Source organism: Papio anubis, chromosome 9, assembly GCF_008728515.1.
Source record: "Papio anubis isolate 15944 chromosome 9, Panubis1.0, whole genome shotgun sequence".
Lineage (NCBI taxonomy): Eukaryota > Metazoa > Chordata > Mammalia > Primates > Cercopithecidae > Papio > Papio anubis.
The window spans coordinates 13,665,076-13,686,489 of record NC_044984.1 but is presented as its reverse complement, the minus strand read 5'-3'; the positions used below and the strand labels follow the sequence as shown (position 1 = coordinate 13,686,489).

Genomic DNA, 21,414 nt, shown 5'->3' with positions numbered 1-21,414 from the left:
TTTAGACAGTATCTTGCTCTCTTGCCCCCAGGCTAGAGTAAGTACAGTGGCATGATCTTGGCTCACTGCAACCTCTGCCTCCCAGGCTCAAGCAATCCTCCTGGCTCAGCCTTCCAAGTAGCTGGGATGACAGGTGCACACCGCTATGCCTGGCTAACTTTCGTACTTTATGTAGAAACAGGGTTTCACCATGTTGCCCAGACTGAGCTCCTGAGCTGAAGTGATCCCCCAACCTCAGCCTCCAAAGTGCTGGGATTACAGTTGTGAGGCACTGTGCCCCACCCAGTAGCCTATCCCTTAAGGTAACCTTCTGGTTATAAGTGGGATGAGACCTTTTCACTGGGTGCCTCATCGAATTAACACCTGTCTACTGAGTGCTGATCTAGGCTCTGCAGCACTCTCACTGAGCTAAGAGCCATCCAGGGGAGTGAACCAACTGGATTTCTGTTGAAATTCCTTCCATTTCTTCATGCTGTATTCTTCTTTGTAATTTAAAATTTTCTCACCCAACCAGAGAAGATTTTCAGAGTGGAAAATTCCAATGGAATGAAACCCTTCCGCCCAGATTTATTCTTGGAAACAGCAGAGGAAAAAGAGCTAGAAGTGAGTATACCTTCCCATATTCGTTTCCTTGGCCTGCTATAAAAATTACCATAAATGTAATGGATTAAAACAACAAAAATTTATTCACTTACAGTTCTGGAGGCTAGAAGTCCGAAATCAAGTGCTCAGCAAGGCCACACTTCCTGCAGAAGAGCTAAGGGGCTAATCCATTCTGTACTTCTTCCAGAAGCTTCTGATGGCTATTAACATTCCTTATCTTATGGTCACACAATTCAATCTCTGCCTCTTGGTCACAGCTTCTCTTCTGTCTATTCTCCCTCTATCTCCTTTCTATTAGGACACATGTGATTGCATTTGGGTCCACTCAGAAAATACAGAATAATCACCTCATCTCAATAATTTTAACTTAATTATATCTGCAAAGGCTTTTTTTCCGAATAAAGTAGCATTCATAGGATCCAGGGATTAGGATGCAGCATGTCTTTGGGAGCCAGCCTCAGCCTACCACATTCCCCATGCCCTTCCACCACTCCCCAACTCAGGAATGATCTGGCTTCTAAAGCACACATCTCATTCTCTAATGTTTTTGTTTGTTTTTGTTTTTGTTTTTGAGATGGAGTCTTGCTCTGTCTCCCAAGCTGGAGTGCAGTGGCAGGATCTTGGCTCACTGCAACCCTGGCCTCCCGGCTTCAAGCAATTCTTCTGCCTCAGCCTCCCAAGTAGCTGGGACTACAGGCACCTGCCATCATGCCCCGCTAATTTTTGTATTTTTAGTAGAGATGGGGTTTCACCATGTTGGCCAGGCTGGTCTCAAACTCCTGACCTCAAGCAATCCCACCTGCCTTGGCCTCCCAAAGCACTGGGATTACGTAATAGGTGTGAGCCATTGCGCCTGACCTCATTCTCTATTTTTAAATTGATACATAATATTTGTACATATTTGTGGGGTACATGTGATATTTTGTCATATGCACAGAATGTGTAATGATCAAGTCATGTATTTAGGGGATCCATCACCTTAAGTAGTTATCATTTGTATGTGTTGGGAACATTTCAAGTCCTCTCTTCTAGTTGTTTTGAAATATACAATACATTGTTGTTAACTGTAGTCACCCTACTCTGCTATCAAGCATTATAACTTATTCCTTCTAACTATATGTTTGTACCCATTAACCTACCTCTCTTCACTCATCTCCTCTCCTACTTACACCCTTCCCAGTCTCTGGCTATCGTTATTCTCTCCACCTCCATGAGATCAACTTTCTTAGCCCCTGCATGAGTGAGAACATGTGATATTTGTCTTTCTGTGCCTTTCATTTTACATAGTGACCTCCAGTTCCATATGTGTTGCTGCAAATGACATGATTTCATTATTTTTATGGCTAAATAGTGTTCTATTGTGTACACAGCTCGCATTTTCTTTTTCCATTCATCCATTGATGGACACTTAAGTTGATTCTGTATCTTTGCTATTGTGAATAGTGTTGCAATAAATGTGAGTGTGCAGGCATCCTTTGATACACTGATTTCTCTTCCTTTGGATAAATACCCAGCAGGGGGATTGGTGGATCATATGGGTGTTCTATTTTTGGTGTTTTGAGAAATCTCTATCCTATTTTCCATAGTACCTATACTAATTTACATTCCCATCAAATCAACAGTGTGTAAGGGTTCCCTTTTCTCTGCGTCCTTGCCAGCATCTGTTATTATTTGGCTTTTTAGTAATAACCATTCTAACTGGGGTAAGATGGTAGCTCATTGTGGTTTTGACTTGCATTTCCCTGATGATTAGTGATGTTGAGCATTTTTTTGTATTCCTGGTAGTCATTTATAAATCTTCTTTACAGAAATGTTTATTCATGAGTTTTGCCCACTTTTTAATGGAATTTTTTTTAACTGCTGAGTTGTTTGAGTTCCTTGTATATTTTGGAATATCACCCTTGTCAGATTGTTTGCAAATACTTTCTCCCATTCAACACGTTGTTTCTTCACTGTGTTGTTTCCCTTGCTGTGCAGAAGCCTTTTAGTCTAATATAGTCCTATTTGTCTATTTTTGGTTTGGTTGCCTGTGCTTTTGAGGTCTTAGCCATAAAGTCTTTGCCTAAACCAATGTCCTAAAGTCTTTTCTCTATGTTTTCTTCTAATAGTTTCATAGTTTCAGGTCCTCTGTTTAAGTCTTAAATCTATCTTAAGTTGATTTTTGTATATGGGAAGAGATGTGATGTCCTTTCCCCATTGTATGTTCTTGGAGCCGTTGTTGAAAATCAGTTGGCTGTAAATGTGTGGATTTATTTCTGGGTTCTCTATTCTGTTCCATTGTTTATGTGTCTGTTCCTATGCCAGTAACAGGTTGTTTTGGTTACTGTAACTTTATAGAACATTTTGAAATCAGGTAATGTTATGCCTCCAGCTTTGTTCTTTTTGCTTGAGATTGCTTTGGCTATTTGCGCTCTTTTTTGGTTCCATATGGATTTTAGGATTGTTTTTTCAATTTCTGTGAGAAAATGACCGTGGTATTTTGATAGGATTACATTGAATCTATAGGTTGCTTTGGGCAGTATAATCATTTTAGTGATGTTAATTCTTCCAACCCATGAGCATAGGATATCTTTCCATTTATTTTTGTCCTCTTCAGTTTCATCAGTGTTTGTAGTTTTGCTTGTAGAGGTCTTTTACCTTCTTTGTTAAATTTATTTCTAGGTGGGTTTTTTTGTTTTTTGTTTTTTGGGTTTTTTTTTTTTTTTTTTTTTTTTTGTTATTGTAAATGGGATTGTCTTCTTGATTTCTTTCCTGCTGAGTTTATTATTGGTGGCATATAAAAACACTACTGATTTTTGTATGTTAATTTTTTTAATTTTTTTTTTTTGAGACAGTCTCACTCTGCTGCCCAGGCTGGAGTGCAGTGATCTCAGCTCACTGCAACCTCCGCTTCCCAGGTTCAAGCAACCTGCCTCAGCCTCCCAAGTAGCAGGGATTACAGGCACCTGCCACCAAGCCCAGCTAATTTTTTTTTTCATATTTTAGTAGAGACAGGGTTTCACCATGTTGTCCAGGCTTGTCTTGAACTCCTGAGCTCAGGCAATCCGCCCTCCTTGGCCTCCCAAAGTGCTAGGATTACAAGTGTGAACCACCGCACCCGGCCTGTATGTTAATTTTATAATCCTTTGACTGTACTGAATTTATCATATCTAAGAGCTTTTTTGTGAAGTCTTTAGGTTTTCTAGATGTAAGATCATATCATCTGCAAAGAGGGACAATTTGACTCCTGTTTTCCGATTTGGATGCCTTTTCTTTTTCTTGCCTAATTGCTCTGGTTAGTACTTTCAGTACTATGTTGAATAGGAGAGGTGAAAGTGGGCATCCTTGTCTAGTTCCAGTTCTTAGGGGGAAAGCTTTCAGCTTTTCCTCATTCTGTGTGATACTTACAGGTTTGTAATATGTGGCTTTTATTATTATGTGGGTGTGTGATATATAGCTGGCCTTTATTATGTTGAGATATGTTCCTTTTATGTCTAGCTTTTTGAGAGTTTTTATCATGAAGGGATCTTGAATATTATCAAATGCTTTTTCTGCACCGATTGAGATGATCACATGGCTTTTTTTCTTCATTCTGTTGATGTATCATGTTTATTGATATGCATATATTAAATCATCTTTGCTTCCTGGGGATAAATCCCACTTGATCATGGCATATTATCTTTTTGATGTGCTGTTAGATTCAGTTTGGTAGTTTTTTTTTTTTTTTTTTGAGGATTTTTGCATCTATGTTCATCAGGGATATTGACCCACAGTTTTCCTTTTTTGTTGTATCCTTATCTGGTTTTGGTATGAGGGTAATGCTGGCCTTGTAGAATGAGGGAGAATTCCCTATTCTTCAATTTTTTTGAATAGTTTGAAGATAATTAGTGTTAGTTCTTCTTTGGAAGTTTGGCATAATTCAGCAGTAAAGTCATCCAGTTCTGGACTTTTCTTTGTTGGGAGACTTTTTATTAGTGATTAGGTCTCATTACTCATTGTTGGTCTGTTCATGTATTCTATGGTATTCTATTTTTTTCTGGTTCAATCTATGTAGATTGCATTTATCCAAGAATTTCTCCACTTCCTCTATATTTTTCAGTTTGCTGGTATATAGTTGATCATAATAGTCTCTGATAATCTTTCATGTTTTTGTGCAACTAGTTTTTATGTCTTTTTCTAATTTCTGATTGTGTTTATTTGGATCTTTTCTCATTTTTTTCTTGGTTAGTCTAGCTAATGGTTTATTGACTTTATCTTTTTGTAAAAACACTTTTGGTTTCAATGATCCTTTGTATTATTTTTTCAACCTCTATTTTCTCTAGTTCTACTCCGACCTTTATTATTTCTTTCCCTCTACTAACTTTGGGTTTGGTTTGTTCTTGCTTTTCTAATTCCTTTAGGTGCCTTGTTAGATTTGAAATTTTTCTATTTTTTTGATGCAGGCATTTATTGCTATAAACTTCTCTCTTAGCAGTACTTTTGCTGTATCCCATAGGTTGCGGTATGCTGTGTTTAAATTTTCATTTGTTTTAATTTTTTTAAACTTCTCCTAATTCCTTTATTGACTCAATGGTCATTCAGAAGCATGTTGTTTAATTTTTATGTATTTGTGTAGTTTCCAAAGTTCCTCCTGGTATTGAGTTCTACTTTTATTCCATTGTGGCCTGAGAACATATTTGATATAACTCTGGTTCTTTATAAATATGTTGAGACTTGTTTTGTGTCATAACATACGGTCTATCCTGGAGAATGTTCCATGTGCTGAACACAGGAATGTTTATTGTTTAGCTATTGAATGAAATGTTCTGTAAATGTTAGGTTCACTTGTTCTAATGTGCAGTTTAAATCCAATGTTTCTTTGTTAATTTTCTGTCTTTATGATCTGCTTAATGCTGAGAGTGGAGTGTTGAAGTCCCCAGCTATTATTAGTTTGGAATCTACTTCTTCATTTAGATCTAATAATATTTGCTTTAAATGTCTGTATGCTTCAAAGTTGGGTGTGCATATGTTTAGAATTGCTATATCCTCTTGCTGAATTGAGTCCTTTATCATTATATAATGACCTTTGTCTCTTTTGACAGATTTTTACTTAAAGTCTGTTTTATCTAATATAAGTATAGCTACTCTTGCTTGCTTTGGTTTCCATTTTCAGGGAATATCTTTCCATCCCTTTACTTTCAGTCTACATGTTTCTTTACAGACAAGATGAGTTTCTTGTAGGCAGCCTATAGTTGGGTCATTTTAAAAAATCCATTCAACCAGTCTATATCTTTTAGGTGAAAATTTTGATCCATTTACATTCAAGGTTATTATTATGTAAGGGCTTATTCCTTTCATTTGATTAATTGATTTCTGGTTGTTTTATACATCCTTTGTTCCCTTCTTTCCCTTGTTTATCATTATGGTTTCTGATTTGCTGTAGTGGTAACATTTGAGGCCCTTCTCTTCCCTCTTTGTGTGATTGCTTTACTAGTGGGTTTCATACTTTCATGTGTTTTCATGGTGGTAGATGTCATCCTTTCACTTTCAGGCATAGGACGCCCGAAGTATTTCTTGTAAGGGAGGTCTAGTGGTGATAAATTTTTCTAGCTTTCACTTGTCTGGGACAGCCTTTATTTCTTCTTCATTTATGAAGGATAAGTTTGCTGGATATAGTATCCTTGACTGGAATTTGGTTTTTCTTTCAACACTTTGACTACATCATCCCTTCTCTCCTGGCCTGTAAGGTTTCTGCTGAAAAATTCACTGTTAATCTGATGGGGGTTTCCTTATAAGTAACCAGACGCTTTTTTTCTTGCTGTTTTTATAATTTTCTCTTTAACTTTTGACAATTTGACTATAATGTGCCATGCAGAAGATCTTTTTTAATTATATCTATTTGGGGATCTCTGAGTTTCCTGTATCTGAATGTCTAAATCTCTTGCTATTATTTTGTTAAATGGGTTTTGTATTCCTTTTATTTTCTCTTCACCTTTTGGAACACAAAAAATTTTAAATATTTAGCCACTTTATGGTGTCTCATACATCATGTAGGCTTTGCTCATTCTTTTTTGTTATTTTGTCTTTATTTTTGTCTTACTGAATTATTTCAAAAGACCTGTCTTCAAGTTCTGAAATTCTTCTGCTTGATCTAGCATATTGTTGAAGCTTTCTAATGTATTTTGTATTTTATTGAATGAATTCTTCAGTTTCAGAGTTTGTTTTATTCTTTTTTATGTTATCTATTTCTTTGGCAAATGTCTCATTCATATCCTGAGGTTTTTTTTTTTTAATTTCTTTGTATTATTTTTCTTTATTCTCCTGTATCTCACTGAGCTCCTTTAATATTATTTTTAATTATTTTTCCAGAATTTTATTCATTTCCTTTTCATTGGAAATTGTTACTGCAGAACTACTGTGTTTCTTTGGAGGTATCATATTTCCTTGCTTTTTCATACTTCTTGTGTCTTTATGTTGATATCTGTGCATCTGGTGTAACAATTACTTCTTCCAAATTTTAACATTTGCTTTCATAGGGGAAGACTTTTTTCCTGAAGATGTGTCTATAGTACTGGTTGGGTGAGGCACTTTGGCTTTGATTCTGGGTGCATGCATTAGTGTAGTCTCCACATAATTTACTCATCTGTGAGCAGTGTCAGTGGGTCTGTTATTTCCCTAGTGGGTTAGGATGTCATTGTTAGTGGAGGCAGTGGTGACATATTGTTGAAGACTGGAATGCCAGGTGGACTGGTCCTCAGGGCCCATTGGAGGCACTGGTGCCAGCATAAGCTGTCCTTGGGCCCCAGGACAGCTTATGCTGGTACCAATGTTAGTGGGTCTAGGCAGATCAATTATTTGGCCTCCAAGTAACTTCCTCAGGTGCCAGCAGTAGCAGCAGTGGCCTAGGCTGGTGGGTGGATTCCTGGGTTCCTGGGCAGCAGGCATGGCATGAGTAATGGAAGTAGCCATGATAGGACAAGCTTCTGGTTCTCAAGCAGTCTACACTGGTGTTGGTAGTGGCTGTGACAGGCTGGGCAGGCCAGTCTGCAGGTCCACAAGTGGTATATGCTGGTGGGTACCAGCTGTGGTGGTAGTAGCAGGTTATGTGGGCCCCAGAAGGTGTACTCAGGTGCCAACAGTGGTGGACTGGGCTAGGAGATCTCTAGGGCCCCTGCATGGTATGCTGAAGCACTGGGAGGGTGCAAGTGAGCCAGGTGAACCTGTCCTCAGACCTGTCTTCAGATGCCACCCCGTGGTGTGTACAGGCACTGGCTTCAGTAGGCAGGGGTCCTTCTCAATTTTTATAAGCTCAATGAACAAGGTGTGCATGTGTAATACTTACTAGACTTATAAATACCATCTAATGATTTAAAAGGAAATATGCCAACCTCTAGAAAGAATAGAGAAATGTACTTTCACTCATTTTATCCTTCCTCTGAAGGAAATGGAGGAAAAGCTCTTTACATTTGCTTTTTAAATAGTCCCTCAAAAAGGCCTTGAAGCCCTGTGAAAATTTTCTAATTATTTTTCTTTTTAGCATTTTACCCGAGCCTTAATAATCCAAGAAGATAGCGAGTAAAGTATTTTAAGATATTTATTTTTAAATAAAAACATATTTTCTTCCTTGTGGGATAAAAATAGAAACATTTTCCTTCCATTTACAAAGACACTGCCAGATGAGTTTTATGGCCAGACTCTGCACGGCATGAGTGGGCCATTTTTACCTCTCCCCTTCCCTTTCTTTTTCAATAGTAATAGTATGTTGAAATACAACTTTCTGAAATACAGCTGCTCCTAGCCTCATTCCTTTCTTCATTCCTTTCTTTCCTCCTGCTTTTCTGAATTCCAGGATTCCTCCACACAATCAGCATATCCTTTCTCAAGCCCTTTTTTTCTAATCTGAGTGTATCCAAATATTTAAAACCTTATTCGCTAAAACAGCATCGTCTTTAATTCATTTGTGTAGTTGGACAGTTCTGGAATTAGAAATGAGGAATAAAATTTCATGTCAAGTAGCTGATGCCAATAGAATACAGAGTCGAAACTAGATCACTCAGCAATGCCCAGAAACACCCGGTATAGTCATCCCTCTGTCCACAGGGAATTGGTCCCAGGAACCCCTGTGGATACCAAAATCCACAGCAGCGTAAGGATCTGATATAAAATGGCATATTATGTGCATATAACCTACATAAATTATCCTATGTACTTTAAATTATCTCGATTGCTTATAATCCCTAATATGATGTAAATACTATGTAAATGTCTGTGGTACTGTATTGTTTAGGGAATAATGACAAGAAAAAAAAGGTCAGTACATGTTCAATACAGACACAACCATCCTGTTTTTTACAAATATTTTCCATCCCCATTGGTTGAATCCCGAATGCAGACTCCATGGAGACAGGGCTGACAGTACTTCACTCTGTGGCACTGGATCGGCCCAGTTGTTTGTTGTTTCTGCTTATACTGCTCTAAGGGAGTCAGCAGATGACTTACCAAGGCAGGAGCATCATCTAGTGGTGAATATTGGCAACCACAGGCTATACCGCGGCTCTAGTTCCTTCCCAGGGAATTGTTCAGGCAAAGTACAGGGACAGGGATTGCATCTAGTGTCACTTATGATCTTGTTTTTAGACAGACTGAAAAACAAACTGTATTTAAGACAAATGGTCTTCACCACACATTTTGATACAAACAAAAAAAGCTGCAAACAGGTGGTAGCAGATAAGATGAGGTTTCCACGGGCTTCCTCCTGTCTCCCTACCTCTTCCTCCATACCTCCTTCTCTCCATGTCACTTCTCTACTGCAGCTGTGCAGTATAATCACCTGAAGAGCTTAAAAATCTACGACTGCCCTTTGCCCATACAATATTTGGGACATACTTATACTAATGAATTATTCATCGTTTGTCTGAAATCCAAATTTAACTTGATGTCCTTTACTTTTACTTGCTAAATCTGGAAACCCTAGTAAGACCACTTCAAAATATATTAAATCAGAATGACTTAGGGTGGGGCTTAGGCATAAGAAATTGTGCAAATGTTCCCCAGGTGATACTATTGTTTGCTATAAGTTAGAACCATGGACAGTAGGGCTTTTATTCTCATTTGGACCCATTTGCCTCATACTCACTGAGCCTTTGTTCCCCCACCAAACTGAGGGTTGGGCTGATATTTCTCGTGGCCCAATAACAAGATGTAGATGAACTGAGGAGGAAGAGAGTTTTTATTTCTGTAACCAGTTACAGGGAGAAGGCCTGGAAATTATCACCAGACCAACTGAAACTTACAGTTTTTTTCAGAGCTTCTATACCTTCTATATGTCTACATGTAAGTATGCATTCATTTAAAGACATACGTGATTAAGTTCTTTTAATCTATAACTAAGGTCTGAGTCCTGAAGACCTTCTTCTAGAGCCTCAGTAAGTTTACTTAATCTAAATCAGTCCAGGAGCTGGGATGATTACCCTTATCTTGTCTCCTGCTAAATCACAGAGGTTTAGGGAGTTCCTTCAGACCCCCAATAAACTTCTCTGTGGAGGTCTGGGGAGTTTCTTCACACCCCCAGTAAAACTTGTTTAATCCTAAATGGGTCCTGTTAAGAATTCCTTCGTTATTTTGTCATGCTTTAAGGCCCAGGAAAGGCCTACGCAAAACTCTTGGTGGACTTTTGTTACATTCCAGCCTTTGTATAAGGGCACTGGCTTTTAATATGTAAGTTCACCATGCAGTCAGTACTGAAACAGTTGTTATAGAGGCCTGCCACACCTTCACTACGTTTTTCTTGCTCCAACGTAAACCTTGCAAGCTCTTGTAAATTCACTTAGTCTCCCCTATCAACCTGGCCTCATCTAAATTGGTATCACATTTTTCATTAATTTCACCCAAGGGAATAACTGGATAAGATAATGCAGGTGGTCATGCCTGAGACAGAAACCAGAGAGCTGGAGATCTCTTGTCCGCATTGACAGACTTGAAGATATTTTTAAACTATTCCTTGTCTTAATCACTCCCATCAATGGGAATAAGAATTCTCTCTTGATTTAGTTTACTATCCACTGAGCTAATTTGCCCATTTTTTTCTTCCAGGTGTACCTACTTGTAAAAAGCTGTTGGGAAGAAGATCCAGAAAAGAGACCAGATTTCAAAAAAATTGAGACTACACTTGCCAAGATATTTGGGTATTGCTGCAATGTTTACTTTTATTCACTAATTTCAGGGTTTTAAAAAAATTGTAGTTGACATTCAGTGGCACCTAAGAATGAGAATGTCTAATCCAGTGAAAAATTCCAGGTTGCAACCAACACCTGTTTCATAACATTAAAATGATATGGAGACTATCAGACCATTTTCCCAGGGAAATAATCACTTGAAAAGTTAAATAGTCAAGGTCAAAACTTGTCTGATTAAAAAGCAAACTTTAGTTGATTATAAATTTGTCTGTTACAAATAGAGCTTCTGGGTCCTTCTGTGGGTAATTAGGATTTAGAAGTGTAGCGTGAGTTCTGAGAATCTGTAAAGCTCCTAGACAATTGTTAACGTCCGCATGTTCTTAGGATCTTAAAGTCTTATAATCTCCAGCTTTGGCCCTAGGTACTTAGACATGTCATGAATCAGAGCATAATTCAAGGTGGGGGAGAAAAGTACATAATTATCTGGTGAGATTAATTTCTAGATAACCCATGTTTTCAGTTAATACACTGCAGAATGAGAAAAATAGCACTGAATTAAGAGTTAGGCAATCCAATTTCTAGACTAAAATCTGATAAGAGTTTGCTGTGGGGCATTAGACAAAACACTTACCTTCACTGGGTATCACTTTTCTTGTTAGAAAATTTGGATTGAACAAGATGATTTTTATGATTTTTTCCAGGTCTTTCTGTAGTTCTCATTAGGTCAAAAGATTCAGATACATAATGAGACTAAAAGTCTAGAGCTGGAGGAGATGAGGTGGAGTGAAGTTAATGAACATGTGGTCATTAATTAGTAGAACTAAGCTGTCAGTTGTGGGAATGGAGCAGGAAATAATAATTAATTAATTCTAGCCCCCCTTTTTTCCTCCTTTGCTGTCCTGTCCAGATGAGACTTTATGTGTGACTGATAAAATGTATGCTCATGAAGACACTGGGTCCTTGACACTCAGCCTTTAATGTATGTGGTGGTTCTCAAACTTGGCTGCAGCTTGGAATCACCTGAGGAACTTTAAAAATACTGATACTGGGGTTTTACCCTAGAGAGGCTGATGTAATTGGTCTGGGGTACACGCTGGTGTCAGGATTTTTAATAGCTCCCAGGTGATTAAAATATGCAGTCAAAGGTGAGAAATGGTTTCAATTGCATCAATTCATCCTAGAGCAAGATTACCCAACTTCATCTCTTACACCTGTTCCCACATCCATTCTACCCAACTAGACTCTGTACTGGCAGTTTCAAGTAAAAATTCCCTGGGGAACTTGTTAAAAGATTCTGTTTCTTCATTCCAAGCCTAGCAATTTTCAGTCACGTAGGTCTGGTGTAGGGCACAAAACTATGCTGGATTTTTAACAAACATCTCTCCCTGTCCCAGGGGATGATGATGCAGGCCATCTTCTTCTGAGATCAGAGTGATTGTTATTGTTGTAATAGTAAAATGACTGTGATTTATTCAGCACCTTCAATTGTGCTTTAGATGTTATGAACGTTATCTCTGATCCTCACAATGCTAGAACTCAATGTGTCTTCTCCCCGACCTCTGCACCAAGGTTTGTCATACCACCCACTGTCACACAAAGCTGGCATCTCATCTAAGTCTCCTTGATCTGACAAAATAATCCAGAGTTAGGCTTCTGGTGTCAGGACCCTGGCTGTCTGTACTGAGGAGCTAATATGAGGCTTGGCTTGGCTTTTCTTAGTCCTTCTCCTACACTTTCATTTATCACTTCTAGACCAGCTTTTAAAAGATTTTCCTTTATTGCAAATTGTTTCTTTTACATTTTGGAAAATACAAATAAGCAAGCAAGAAAGTAAAACGTCACCTGTTTCCCAATAGGTGACCACCAGTCTTCAAAAAATAAAATTGAGATTATAATTTTTGCTATTTTATAAACTGACTTTTTCACTTAATAATACAGAGGGAGTGTCTTTCTATGTATTTGACAATACCAATTTGTATTTTATGATACAAATTAGAATGTTAATGTTCCATTGTCCTATCATATTTTACTACATTTTTGTTATATATTTAGATTATTTTCAAATGTTTGCTCTTGTAAAGAATACTGTGACTTTTTTTGTTGTTAACTCTAAACACATTCATGATTGTTTCCTTAGGATAATTCTCAGAAACAGAGTTATAAGCTGATTGGTATATGCATTCTTAAAGCTTGTGACAGACTTTTACCAAATTGCTCTTCAGGAAGGTTTTGTACTGTATGTATTTCCTCCTTCTACACTGATTACCATCATTTTTACATTTGTTTTCCCTTTTTTAATCTTATTTTTGTCCTGAGGTTAAGTTGGGTTTTTTGTTTGTTGGTTTGAGACAGAGTCTCACTCTGTCACCCAGGCTGGAGTGCAGTGGCATGATCTCGACTCACTGCAACCTCCACCTCCCAGCTTCAAGCAATTCTCCTGCCTCAGTCTCTGGAGTAGCTGGCACGATCTCGACTCACTGCAACCTCCACCTCCCAGGTTCAAGCAATTCTTCTGCCTCAGCCTCTGGAATAGCGCCACTATGCCCAGGTTATATTTGTATTTCTAGTAGAGACAGGGTTTCACCATGTTGGTCAGGCTGGTTTCAAACTCCTGACCTCAAGTGATCCTCTCACCTCGGACTCCCAAAGTTCTGGGATTACAGGCGTGAGCCACTGTGCCTGGACGAGGTTGAGTTTTTTGTTGTGTTTGTTGGCTTTTATTTTTCTTTAATTATCTGTTCATCATATTTGTCCATTGTTTTATTGGATGTTCACGTTTTCTTAATAATATATAAGAGCTCTTTATCTATTACTACCTACAGACTTTTTCATGACCAAAAAAATGAAAGCTATATGGATACCTTGATCCGACGTCTACAGCTATATTCTCGAAACCTGGAACATCTGGTAGAGGAAAGGACACAGCTATACAAGGCAGAGAGGGACAGGGCTGACAGACTTAACTTTATGTTGCTTCCAAGGTAAGGCAAGTCTTGCTGATGTGGGAGCTGAAATATTCAGCATATCCTTCTAGCATTGCTTTTCTTTGTGTCTATATAGGATTTGTTTCCTTTTATATATTCTTCAGTAGATTATTGGTTTTAAAATGCATGTATTTTGCTAAGCTTTGTTTCAGTTTGTACTCCACTAAGTAATGTCCTGAAGGTCACCTGTGAATGGCAGAGATGGGATTCTACCCAAGAGGCCCAAGCTGGAGTCCCTGATCTCCTTTAGCAACTCTGACCTCAAAATCTCAAACCTCTGAAAGTCAAATCACCTGCAAGAAAACTAGGAGGCAGATCACAGCTTGGGGGAAAGGAGTTGGAAGACACTTGGCAAGTGGTGTCTCGTAACCTTGTGATAGAAGGGCAGAACCCATGAGCCCTCAGAGTCCCTGGGAACAGTAGAGAACCCTTCCTACTCGCTTCAAGGATGATAATTTCTATCAGAGCTCCATAAATGTTGGGTACATAATGCATAATTCCTTGCCTGGTCTTTAATGCTGAGTTGTGACAAAAACAATATCCTGGTTATCTGGCTGCCTTCCCAGGGTTTCATTGGCGGTGGTTTTAACCAGTAATGTCACTCAAGTGATTTGAATCAGCTGGCTCACCATTTCAGCTTTTTTCCTAGCCTTAGTTCAATATGCCACTTGGACCATTAGTTGGTAGATGTTTTTATTGGATTTCCAAAGATTATATCACACAAGCCTCTTCAGGAGCTACAATACATCATGGTTTCCACACAGCTCACTTTGGTTATTCATGTAAAAATTATATTTGCAAGATAAAACTAAAACATGCATGAGCAATAACTAGAAGAATCAAAAAGAAATACGTGTAGCAGAGGGCAAATAAACTTAAGACTGCATGTAGGAACCAGGTATCACTTAAACATTTATTTGAACAGTACCCCTTGGGGTAAATACATTAAAATAGAAGTTTCTTCTTTTTAAATTATTTTTATTTTTATTTTATTTTATTTTATTTTTTGAGGTGGAGTTTTGCTCTTGTTGCTCAGGCTGGAGTGCAATAGCATGACCTCAGCTCACTGCAACCTCTGCCTCCTGGGTTCAAATGATTCTCCTGCCTCAGCCTCCCAAGTAGCTGGGATTACAGGTGCCTGCCACCACACCCAGCTAATTTTTGCATTTTTAGTAGAGAGAGGGTTTCACCATGTTGGCCAGACTGGTCTCAAACTCCTGACTTCAGGTAATCCACACGCCTCTGCCTCCAAAAGTGCTGGGATTACAGGCGTGAGCTACCGTGCCTGGTCAGAAGTTTTTTTTTACGGGAAGACTTTCTAAGAGATCCACTCTGTATACTAATTTTGTCTATGTCAGCAACGACCTGTTATCAAAGCTCATCATGTTAAGTCCCAGCCCTTCCTTCATTTATTTACAACATGAGTTTCTCTCTCTGGAAAACACACTATTTTCCAAGTGTAATAGTCTGTTCTCACCCTGCTATAAAGAACTGCCTGAAACTGGGTAATTCATGAAGAAAGCAGGTTTAATTGACTCACAGTTCCACAGGGTGTACAAGAAGCATGGCTGGGGAGGCCTCAGGAAATTTACAATCATGGTGGAAGAGTGAAAGGGAAGCAAGTACCTTCTTCACATGGCAGCAAGAGAGAGAGTGAGCAAAGGGCGAGGTGCCACACACATTCAAACAACTAGATCTCATGAGAACTCACTAACATAAGAACAGCAATGGGGAAATCTGCACACATGATCCCATCACCTCCCACCGGGTCCCTCCCTTAACATTGGGGATTGCAGTTCAACATGAGATTTGGGTGGGGACACGGAGCCAAACCATATCACCAAACTCATATGACTTTTCAGATATAAGCAGTACAATGAATTGCAAATATGGCAGAATATCCAATTTTGTCATTGCGTCTATGTAGCCTCCAAAATACTATGCACTTTATACAGGGCATGTCAAGAACAACCACTCCAGATGTGTCCCTAGGAATCCAAGCCACAGCAAAGGAATGTTTTTCAAAGGTTCCAAGTTTTGTCATTGCACCAATTAAAAAGGTTTCTCCAGATGCTCTGGAGGTTCTCCAAATGAGTGTTAGAAATCTTTGTGGTTGATTGGTTGTTTTCTTTCTGGGACAGCCCACCTCCTTTGCTGCAGTCAGCATACCTCCAAATCTTCCCCATCTCCCTGAATATCCAAGGCCTGGGTTATGCAGGGAGTATAGTGCAAAAAAAGACTGGTGGGTGGGACCGAAGCGTTCCTGAGTTCTAATCCTGGCTCTGTCTGTAATGGGCTGTGGGACCTTATGGAAATCATACTTTTTTAGAACTCAGCTTTCTCATCTGTAAAAATAAAAGATTTCTTTTCAATGACTTCTGTGGAATCTCCCAGCTTCCAGTTTCTGATTCTAGTGGTTCCATACTCAGGGCCACTACAAAGTGATGCCAAGGACAGACAGGGAACATCCCACTTCATGTCAGCCTCCACTCCCTTTTCTCAATGAAGAGGTAACTTGGCACACCAAGTTTGGAGTCCCTTCTTCTGGTTCTCTTCCCTCAATCTTGAATCTGATATGTTGCTCCTCATTCAGCAAAGATATTCTAAAAGTTGCTTTAATTTGACTTCTACAATTTTAGCGTAATTTATTTACATGATTAATTTTGCTTTTTAAATGACCCAAATCTGGTTCAAAATGTATCAAATAAACTCTGGTTCTTTAAATGCATAGTAATTTTTCATAGTAATATTATTTCATAGTAATATTTCATATTAATTTCATAATTATTTCATAGTAATATTAAGCAATGCCATGTTACACATTCCAGGAAAGTAAAACTATCAATTTTGTTGGGAAATTCAGATCTGCTACCTGTGGTGATTTAAGTAATACCACACTCTCCTCAGCCTCTGCATATAGAGCCATATCTGTAAGAAGTTGATTATCAATAGAGAAGCAAAAAGTGGGCAAGTGTGTATATATGAGAGTTTTTAGGCTATTAAAGTTCTCTGTTCATGTGTATTAGGGCTAATAATCAAACACTAAGTTAATGTTGAACCTGCTTATATTCATCTGTGTTCACAACATTTATTATATGTGTATGTGTGTAATATGTTCATGTATATGATATAAACAACCTCTCTTTGTTTCCTATTCACTCAATTCACTGGAAGTCTCAAATTCCAGAATTTCTAGTAGACAATCACTACTATCTGAAAGATTTATGTGAAACAAGAAAAAATTTGCTGAAGTTGAAGGCATTTTGTTTCCTTTGTTCATCTAGGCTAGTGGTAAAGTCTCTGAAGGAGAAAGGCTTTGTAGAGCCGGAACTATATGAGGAAGTTACAATCTACTTCAGTGACATTGTAGGTTTCACTACTATCTGCAAATACAGCACCCCCATGGAAGTGGTGGACATGCTTAATGACATCTATAAGAGTTTTGACCACATTGTTGATCATCATGATGTCTACAAGGTAACCACATCACCTAACAGGCTGAAACCATTAATTGTACAACCCGAGGTCATCAGAGCCTGAATTGGTTATTTCTGTTACTACTCTTGTCCTCTCTAGTTTCACATTTAGTGAATTGGTGGTTGAATCTGAGCTAAAGGTGAAGAGAAGTAGAATTAGAGGAGTGAGAAGTGAAAATTACCATTTAAGAAGCAGCACAAAAGGGCCGGGCGCGGTGGCTCAAGCCTGTAATCCCAGGACTTTGGGAGGCCGAGACGGGCGGATCACGAGGTCAGGAAATGGAGACCATCCTGGCTAACACAGTGAAACCCCGTCTCTACTAAAAAATACAAAAAACTAGCCGGGCGAGATGGCGGGCGCCTGTAGTCCCAGCTACTCGGGAGGCTGAGGCAGGAGAATGGCATAAACCCGGGAGGCGGAGCTTGCAGTGAGCCGAGATCCAGCCACTGCACTCCAGCCTGGGCAACAGAGCCAGACTCCGTCTCAAAAAAAAAAAAAAAAAAAAAAGAAGCAGCACAAAAGGTACAACAGGAAGTTCAGCAGGAATGAATTTAAAGTACTAAATTTAGACAAAATGGCATACTCTTAAATCACCTCCAAAAGAATGGGCAGTGTTTAAGCTGACTGCAAATGAAGCAAAGACACTGGGGTTATAATAAATAGAAAATTGTACTACAAGAATGTGTACAATTACACATTACAAAATGTAATATTCTGTCAAATAGTATGTTGACATTTGCTAAAGGATTACTTTTCAGGTAACTAAGGGTGTTCCTCAAATTACATAAAACCATTCAGATTATTTATTTGAATATTTCTAGAACTGTCACCACATCTGGACAATTTATATACTTATGAAGTATTTTTAAATGGCTAAATTCCTTTATAGCTATTTTATCACCCATTAACTAGACTATAAAAACCCTGAAGAAATCAGCATAGAACTGATTGAATTGGCCCCAGAAAAAGTGTAAAGGGCTATGCTCATACTGTGTTCCCAAACCACTTTTTGTGTTTAATATGTGATTAATTACTTCTGTTTAATTTCTATGCTTTTCAAAGGGGCAGAGCCACTCATGAGAAACTGTTTCCACAGGTGGAAACCATTGGTGATGCCTACATGGTGGCTAGTGGTTTGCCTAAGAGAAATGGCAATCGGCATGCAATAGACATTGCCAAGATGGCCTTGGAAATCCTCAGCTTCATGGGGACCTTTGAGCTGGAGCATCTTCCTGGCCTCCCAATATGGATTCGCATTGGCGTTCACTCTGGTATGGAGTTGAGCATTTTAGCAAATTGGGAACCATATGTACTGCTGGGCACCAACTAAATCAGAAAGGATAAAAGGTCTTCAAGTGTGATCGACTTCACATTTACTCTTAATTCTTTTTGCCAAATGTGAGGTCCCACTATGCATCCTGAGATATTCAGACCCAGTTCCTAGAGAGCTCTAAGAACAAGAGCTTTGAGGGCACCACTGACTGCTGAAATGATAACATGTACAAAAACAAGAAGCTTTGGACTCCTATTTAAATCACCATACCTATGATTTCATTTGTCTCCTCCCCATTCCCTTTCTCCCCACCCCCAACTTCAATATATTTTCCCACTAAAATATTATAGTATCTTCAGTGGATTAGATTATCTACTAGGGAAAATAAAAAACAGCTGGTGCAATTTCTATACTATTTATACCCCCTCCCCTCCCTGCCACTGCAGTAGTACAGAGTACAAGAGTCACTTTCAAAGACCATGAAAGTTACACAGCCTTGTTAAAAGAAAAGCTTTATGCATATTAAATTTAACACAGTTTGAGCAAAGAACAATTTTCAAATCAGATGGCCCTTAGAACCAGAAGAGGTTCAGAGAGCTTCCATGGGCAAGGTGGGCAGGCAGTGTTTACAGACAGAAAACAGAAGTGAGGGACAGAAACAACTTGATTGGTCACAGCTCTGTGTTTCCCTGATTTGGTCAAGGTCAGATCAGCTGACAGCCTGTGACTGGCTGAAGCTCAGCTACTGCGATTGGCTGAGACTCAGCTATCTGTAACATAAGTATACCCTAGTTAGGCTTTTAGTTTGTTTATGTATCAAGCTAGGTTGCAGTTTGTTTTGTAGGGACCCCTAAGAGGCAGCCTCAGGCCAAACTTAGTTTAATTCAACAGCCTTGAACGTCAAGATTTGAGAAGAGTTACAGGTGTTATAGAAAAACATAGTAAGAGAAACTCAGAAGTCATCTAGATGAATCTTTTGCAAAGCATTGCTTAAAACCTAGCTTTGCAGTTTCTGAGTTAATCTTTAACTTCTAAAACTGTTAACTCCTTGCACTCAGTCATTCTACGCAAATGCTTGACTGAATAACCCTTATTTCCTACCTAACACGCCACAGTGCATAGTCTAGCCTGGGCTTTTGTTCTGCTTGTTAGAACCTCCTTGTGCCACAGGCTTCCCCATCCAGCTGCATCTGCCTGGTCCATGAAATGCTTAAGGAAGGTTATGCCTTTGTCTTGTCTTCTGTCTTCCATTGTCATGGCACCAATCCCAGAAATGCCACCTTAAAATAAAAATAAAACAAACTTGAGCCATTGAAGTTTCAAGTCTACAGTGCCCTCCAGCAGTGTAAAATTCAGGGTTGTGCGGTTTGGCATAGTAAGCAAGCAGTGGGGCTCATCTTCATCCTTCCCGAGAGCCTTCTATTCAAAATCACCTTTGCAATCTGGAACTCTGGATGCCTTCCTATTTGCTGCAAATATCGTTTTCTTTGCGAGAGCAAAATACTTTATGATCGCATGCACTGAATAATGATGCTTCATTGGATTCATCCATTTAAAGCAAAAGCCCCAGCTCACATTTCACATCCTCAGCCACTTGTCCATGACAGGAAGCATTCAGATTGTGACCATGCAGAGAGGCTTACCTGTCTTCATTCTACTCTGCAATTTCTATGGCCTCCACTTCCTGCTTTCTGTCCTTCATTTCAGGTCCCTGCGCTGCTGGAGTTGTGGGAATCAAGATGCCTCGTTATTGTCTATTTGGAGATACAGTCAACACAGCCTCTAGGATGGAATCCACTGGCCTCCGTAAGAAGGGAGATTGTTTTTCTCAGAGGACAAATATTCTGTCTTCCAGCAGAGGGCGACTGTGAGATAAAATACACAATAAGTAGATACAAAGTGCCAGTGAGATGTACAATAATTCTTCACATTAGCTGAACACAAACCTGTGTCAATCCAGCTTTTGCTACATTTGCTTTTGTTGTTGTTTACTGATAATTATTTTATTCTTCCACTTTTGCTCAGTTTTAGACTGATTCTATATTTTTGGCTCATATACAATGAATACGGGGATATTCTACTTAGAATAGTCATGGCATTTACCATAGAATCATGAACGTTAAAATAAAAATCAGTAGGCAAGGTAAGAACTATACACCCTGGTTCACATTCTTGTTTCCCTCTTATTTTGCTTTTTTGTTTTTGTTGTTTAGAGATAGGCTCTCATTCTGTCACTCAGGCTGGAGTGCAGTGACACGATCATAGCTCACCGTAAACTTGAACTCCTGGCCTCCTCCTCCCAAGTAGCTGGGATTACAGGAACATACCAGCACATCCAGCTAACTTTTAACAGAGACTGGGTCTCACCATGTTGCCCAGGCTGGTCTCAAACTCCTGACCTCAAGCAATCCTTCCACCTTGGCCTCCCAAAGCATATTCGATTTTTCTGGAAATCGATTTTTGTGTATTTGTTTGAGATGGGGTCTCACTCTGTTGCCTAGGCTTTGATGCCATGGCACAATCACAGCTCACTGCATCCTTGAACTCATCGGCTCTAGTGATCCTCCCACCTCAGCCTCCTGAGTAGCTGGGACTACAGGCATGCCACCATGCACGGCTAAATTTTTAAGTTTTTCTGTAGAGGTGTGGTCTCCCTATGTTGTCTAGGCTGGCCACAGACTCCTGGGCTCAAGGAAGTCTCCTGCCTTGGTCCCCCCAAAGTGTTGGAATTACAGGCAAGAGCCATCATGCCCAACTGAAAATTGATTTTAGTAAAGAAAAATCTAAGATTTGTTATATACAAAGGTATATATTGCATTTGCTTGGATTGTGCTGCATGAAGTAGATGTTCAATAAATATTGATGACAGTGCTAGTAGGAGAAATATATAGAAGAGAGAAAAAAAGCATTGGTAGACATGGCTGGAGCTTACAAAACCACAGGA

General features: G+C 39.1%; 1 protein-coding gene across 1 annotated transcript in view; it reads left to right on the top strand.

The window, feature by feature from the left end:
- GUCY2C (guanylate cyclase 2C) overlaps positions 1 to 21,414 on the top strand; it is an 82,597-nt gene that overhangs the window by 55,836 nt on the left and 5,347 nt on the right. The window contains exons 19-24 of the mRNA XM_021922068.2: positions 515 to 603; positions 10,654 to 10,745; positions 13,559 to 13,717; positions 17,005 to 17,197; positions 18,294 to 18,468; positions 20,178 to 20,276. Coding sequence (XP_021777760.2) covers positions 515 to 603; positions 10,654 to 10,745; positions 13,559 to 13,717; positions 17,005 to 17,197; positions 18,294 to 18,468; positions 20,178 to 20,276 — 807 coding nt within the window. The remainder of the gene's footprint in view (positions 1 to 514; positions 604 to 10,653; positions 10,746 to 13,558; positions 13,718 to 17,004; positions 17,198 to 18,293; positions 18,469 to 20,177; positions 20,277 to 21,414) is intronic.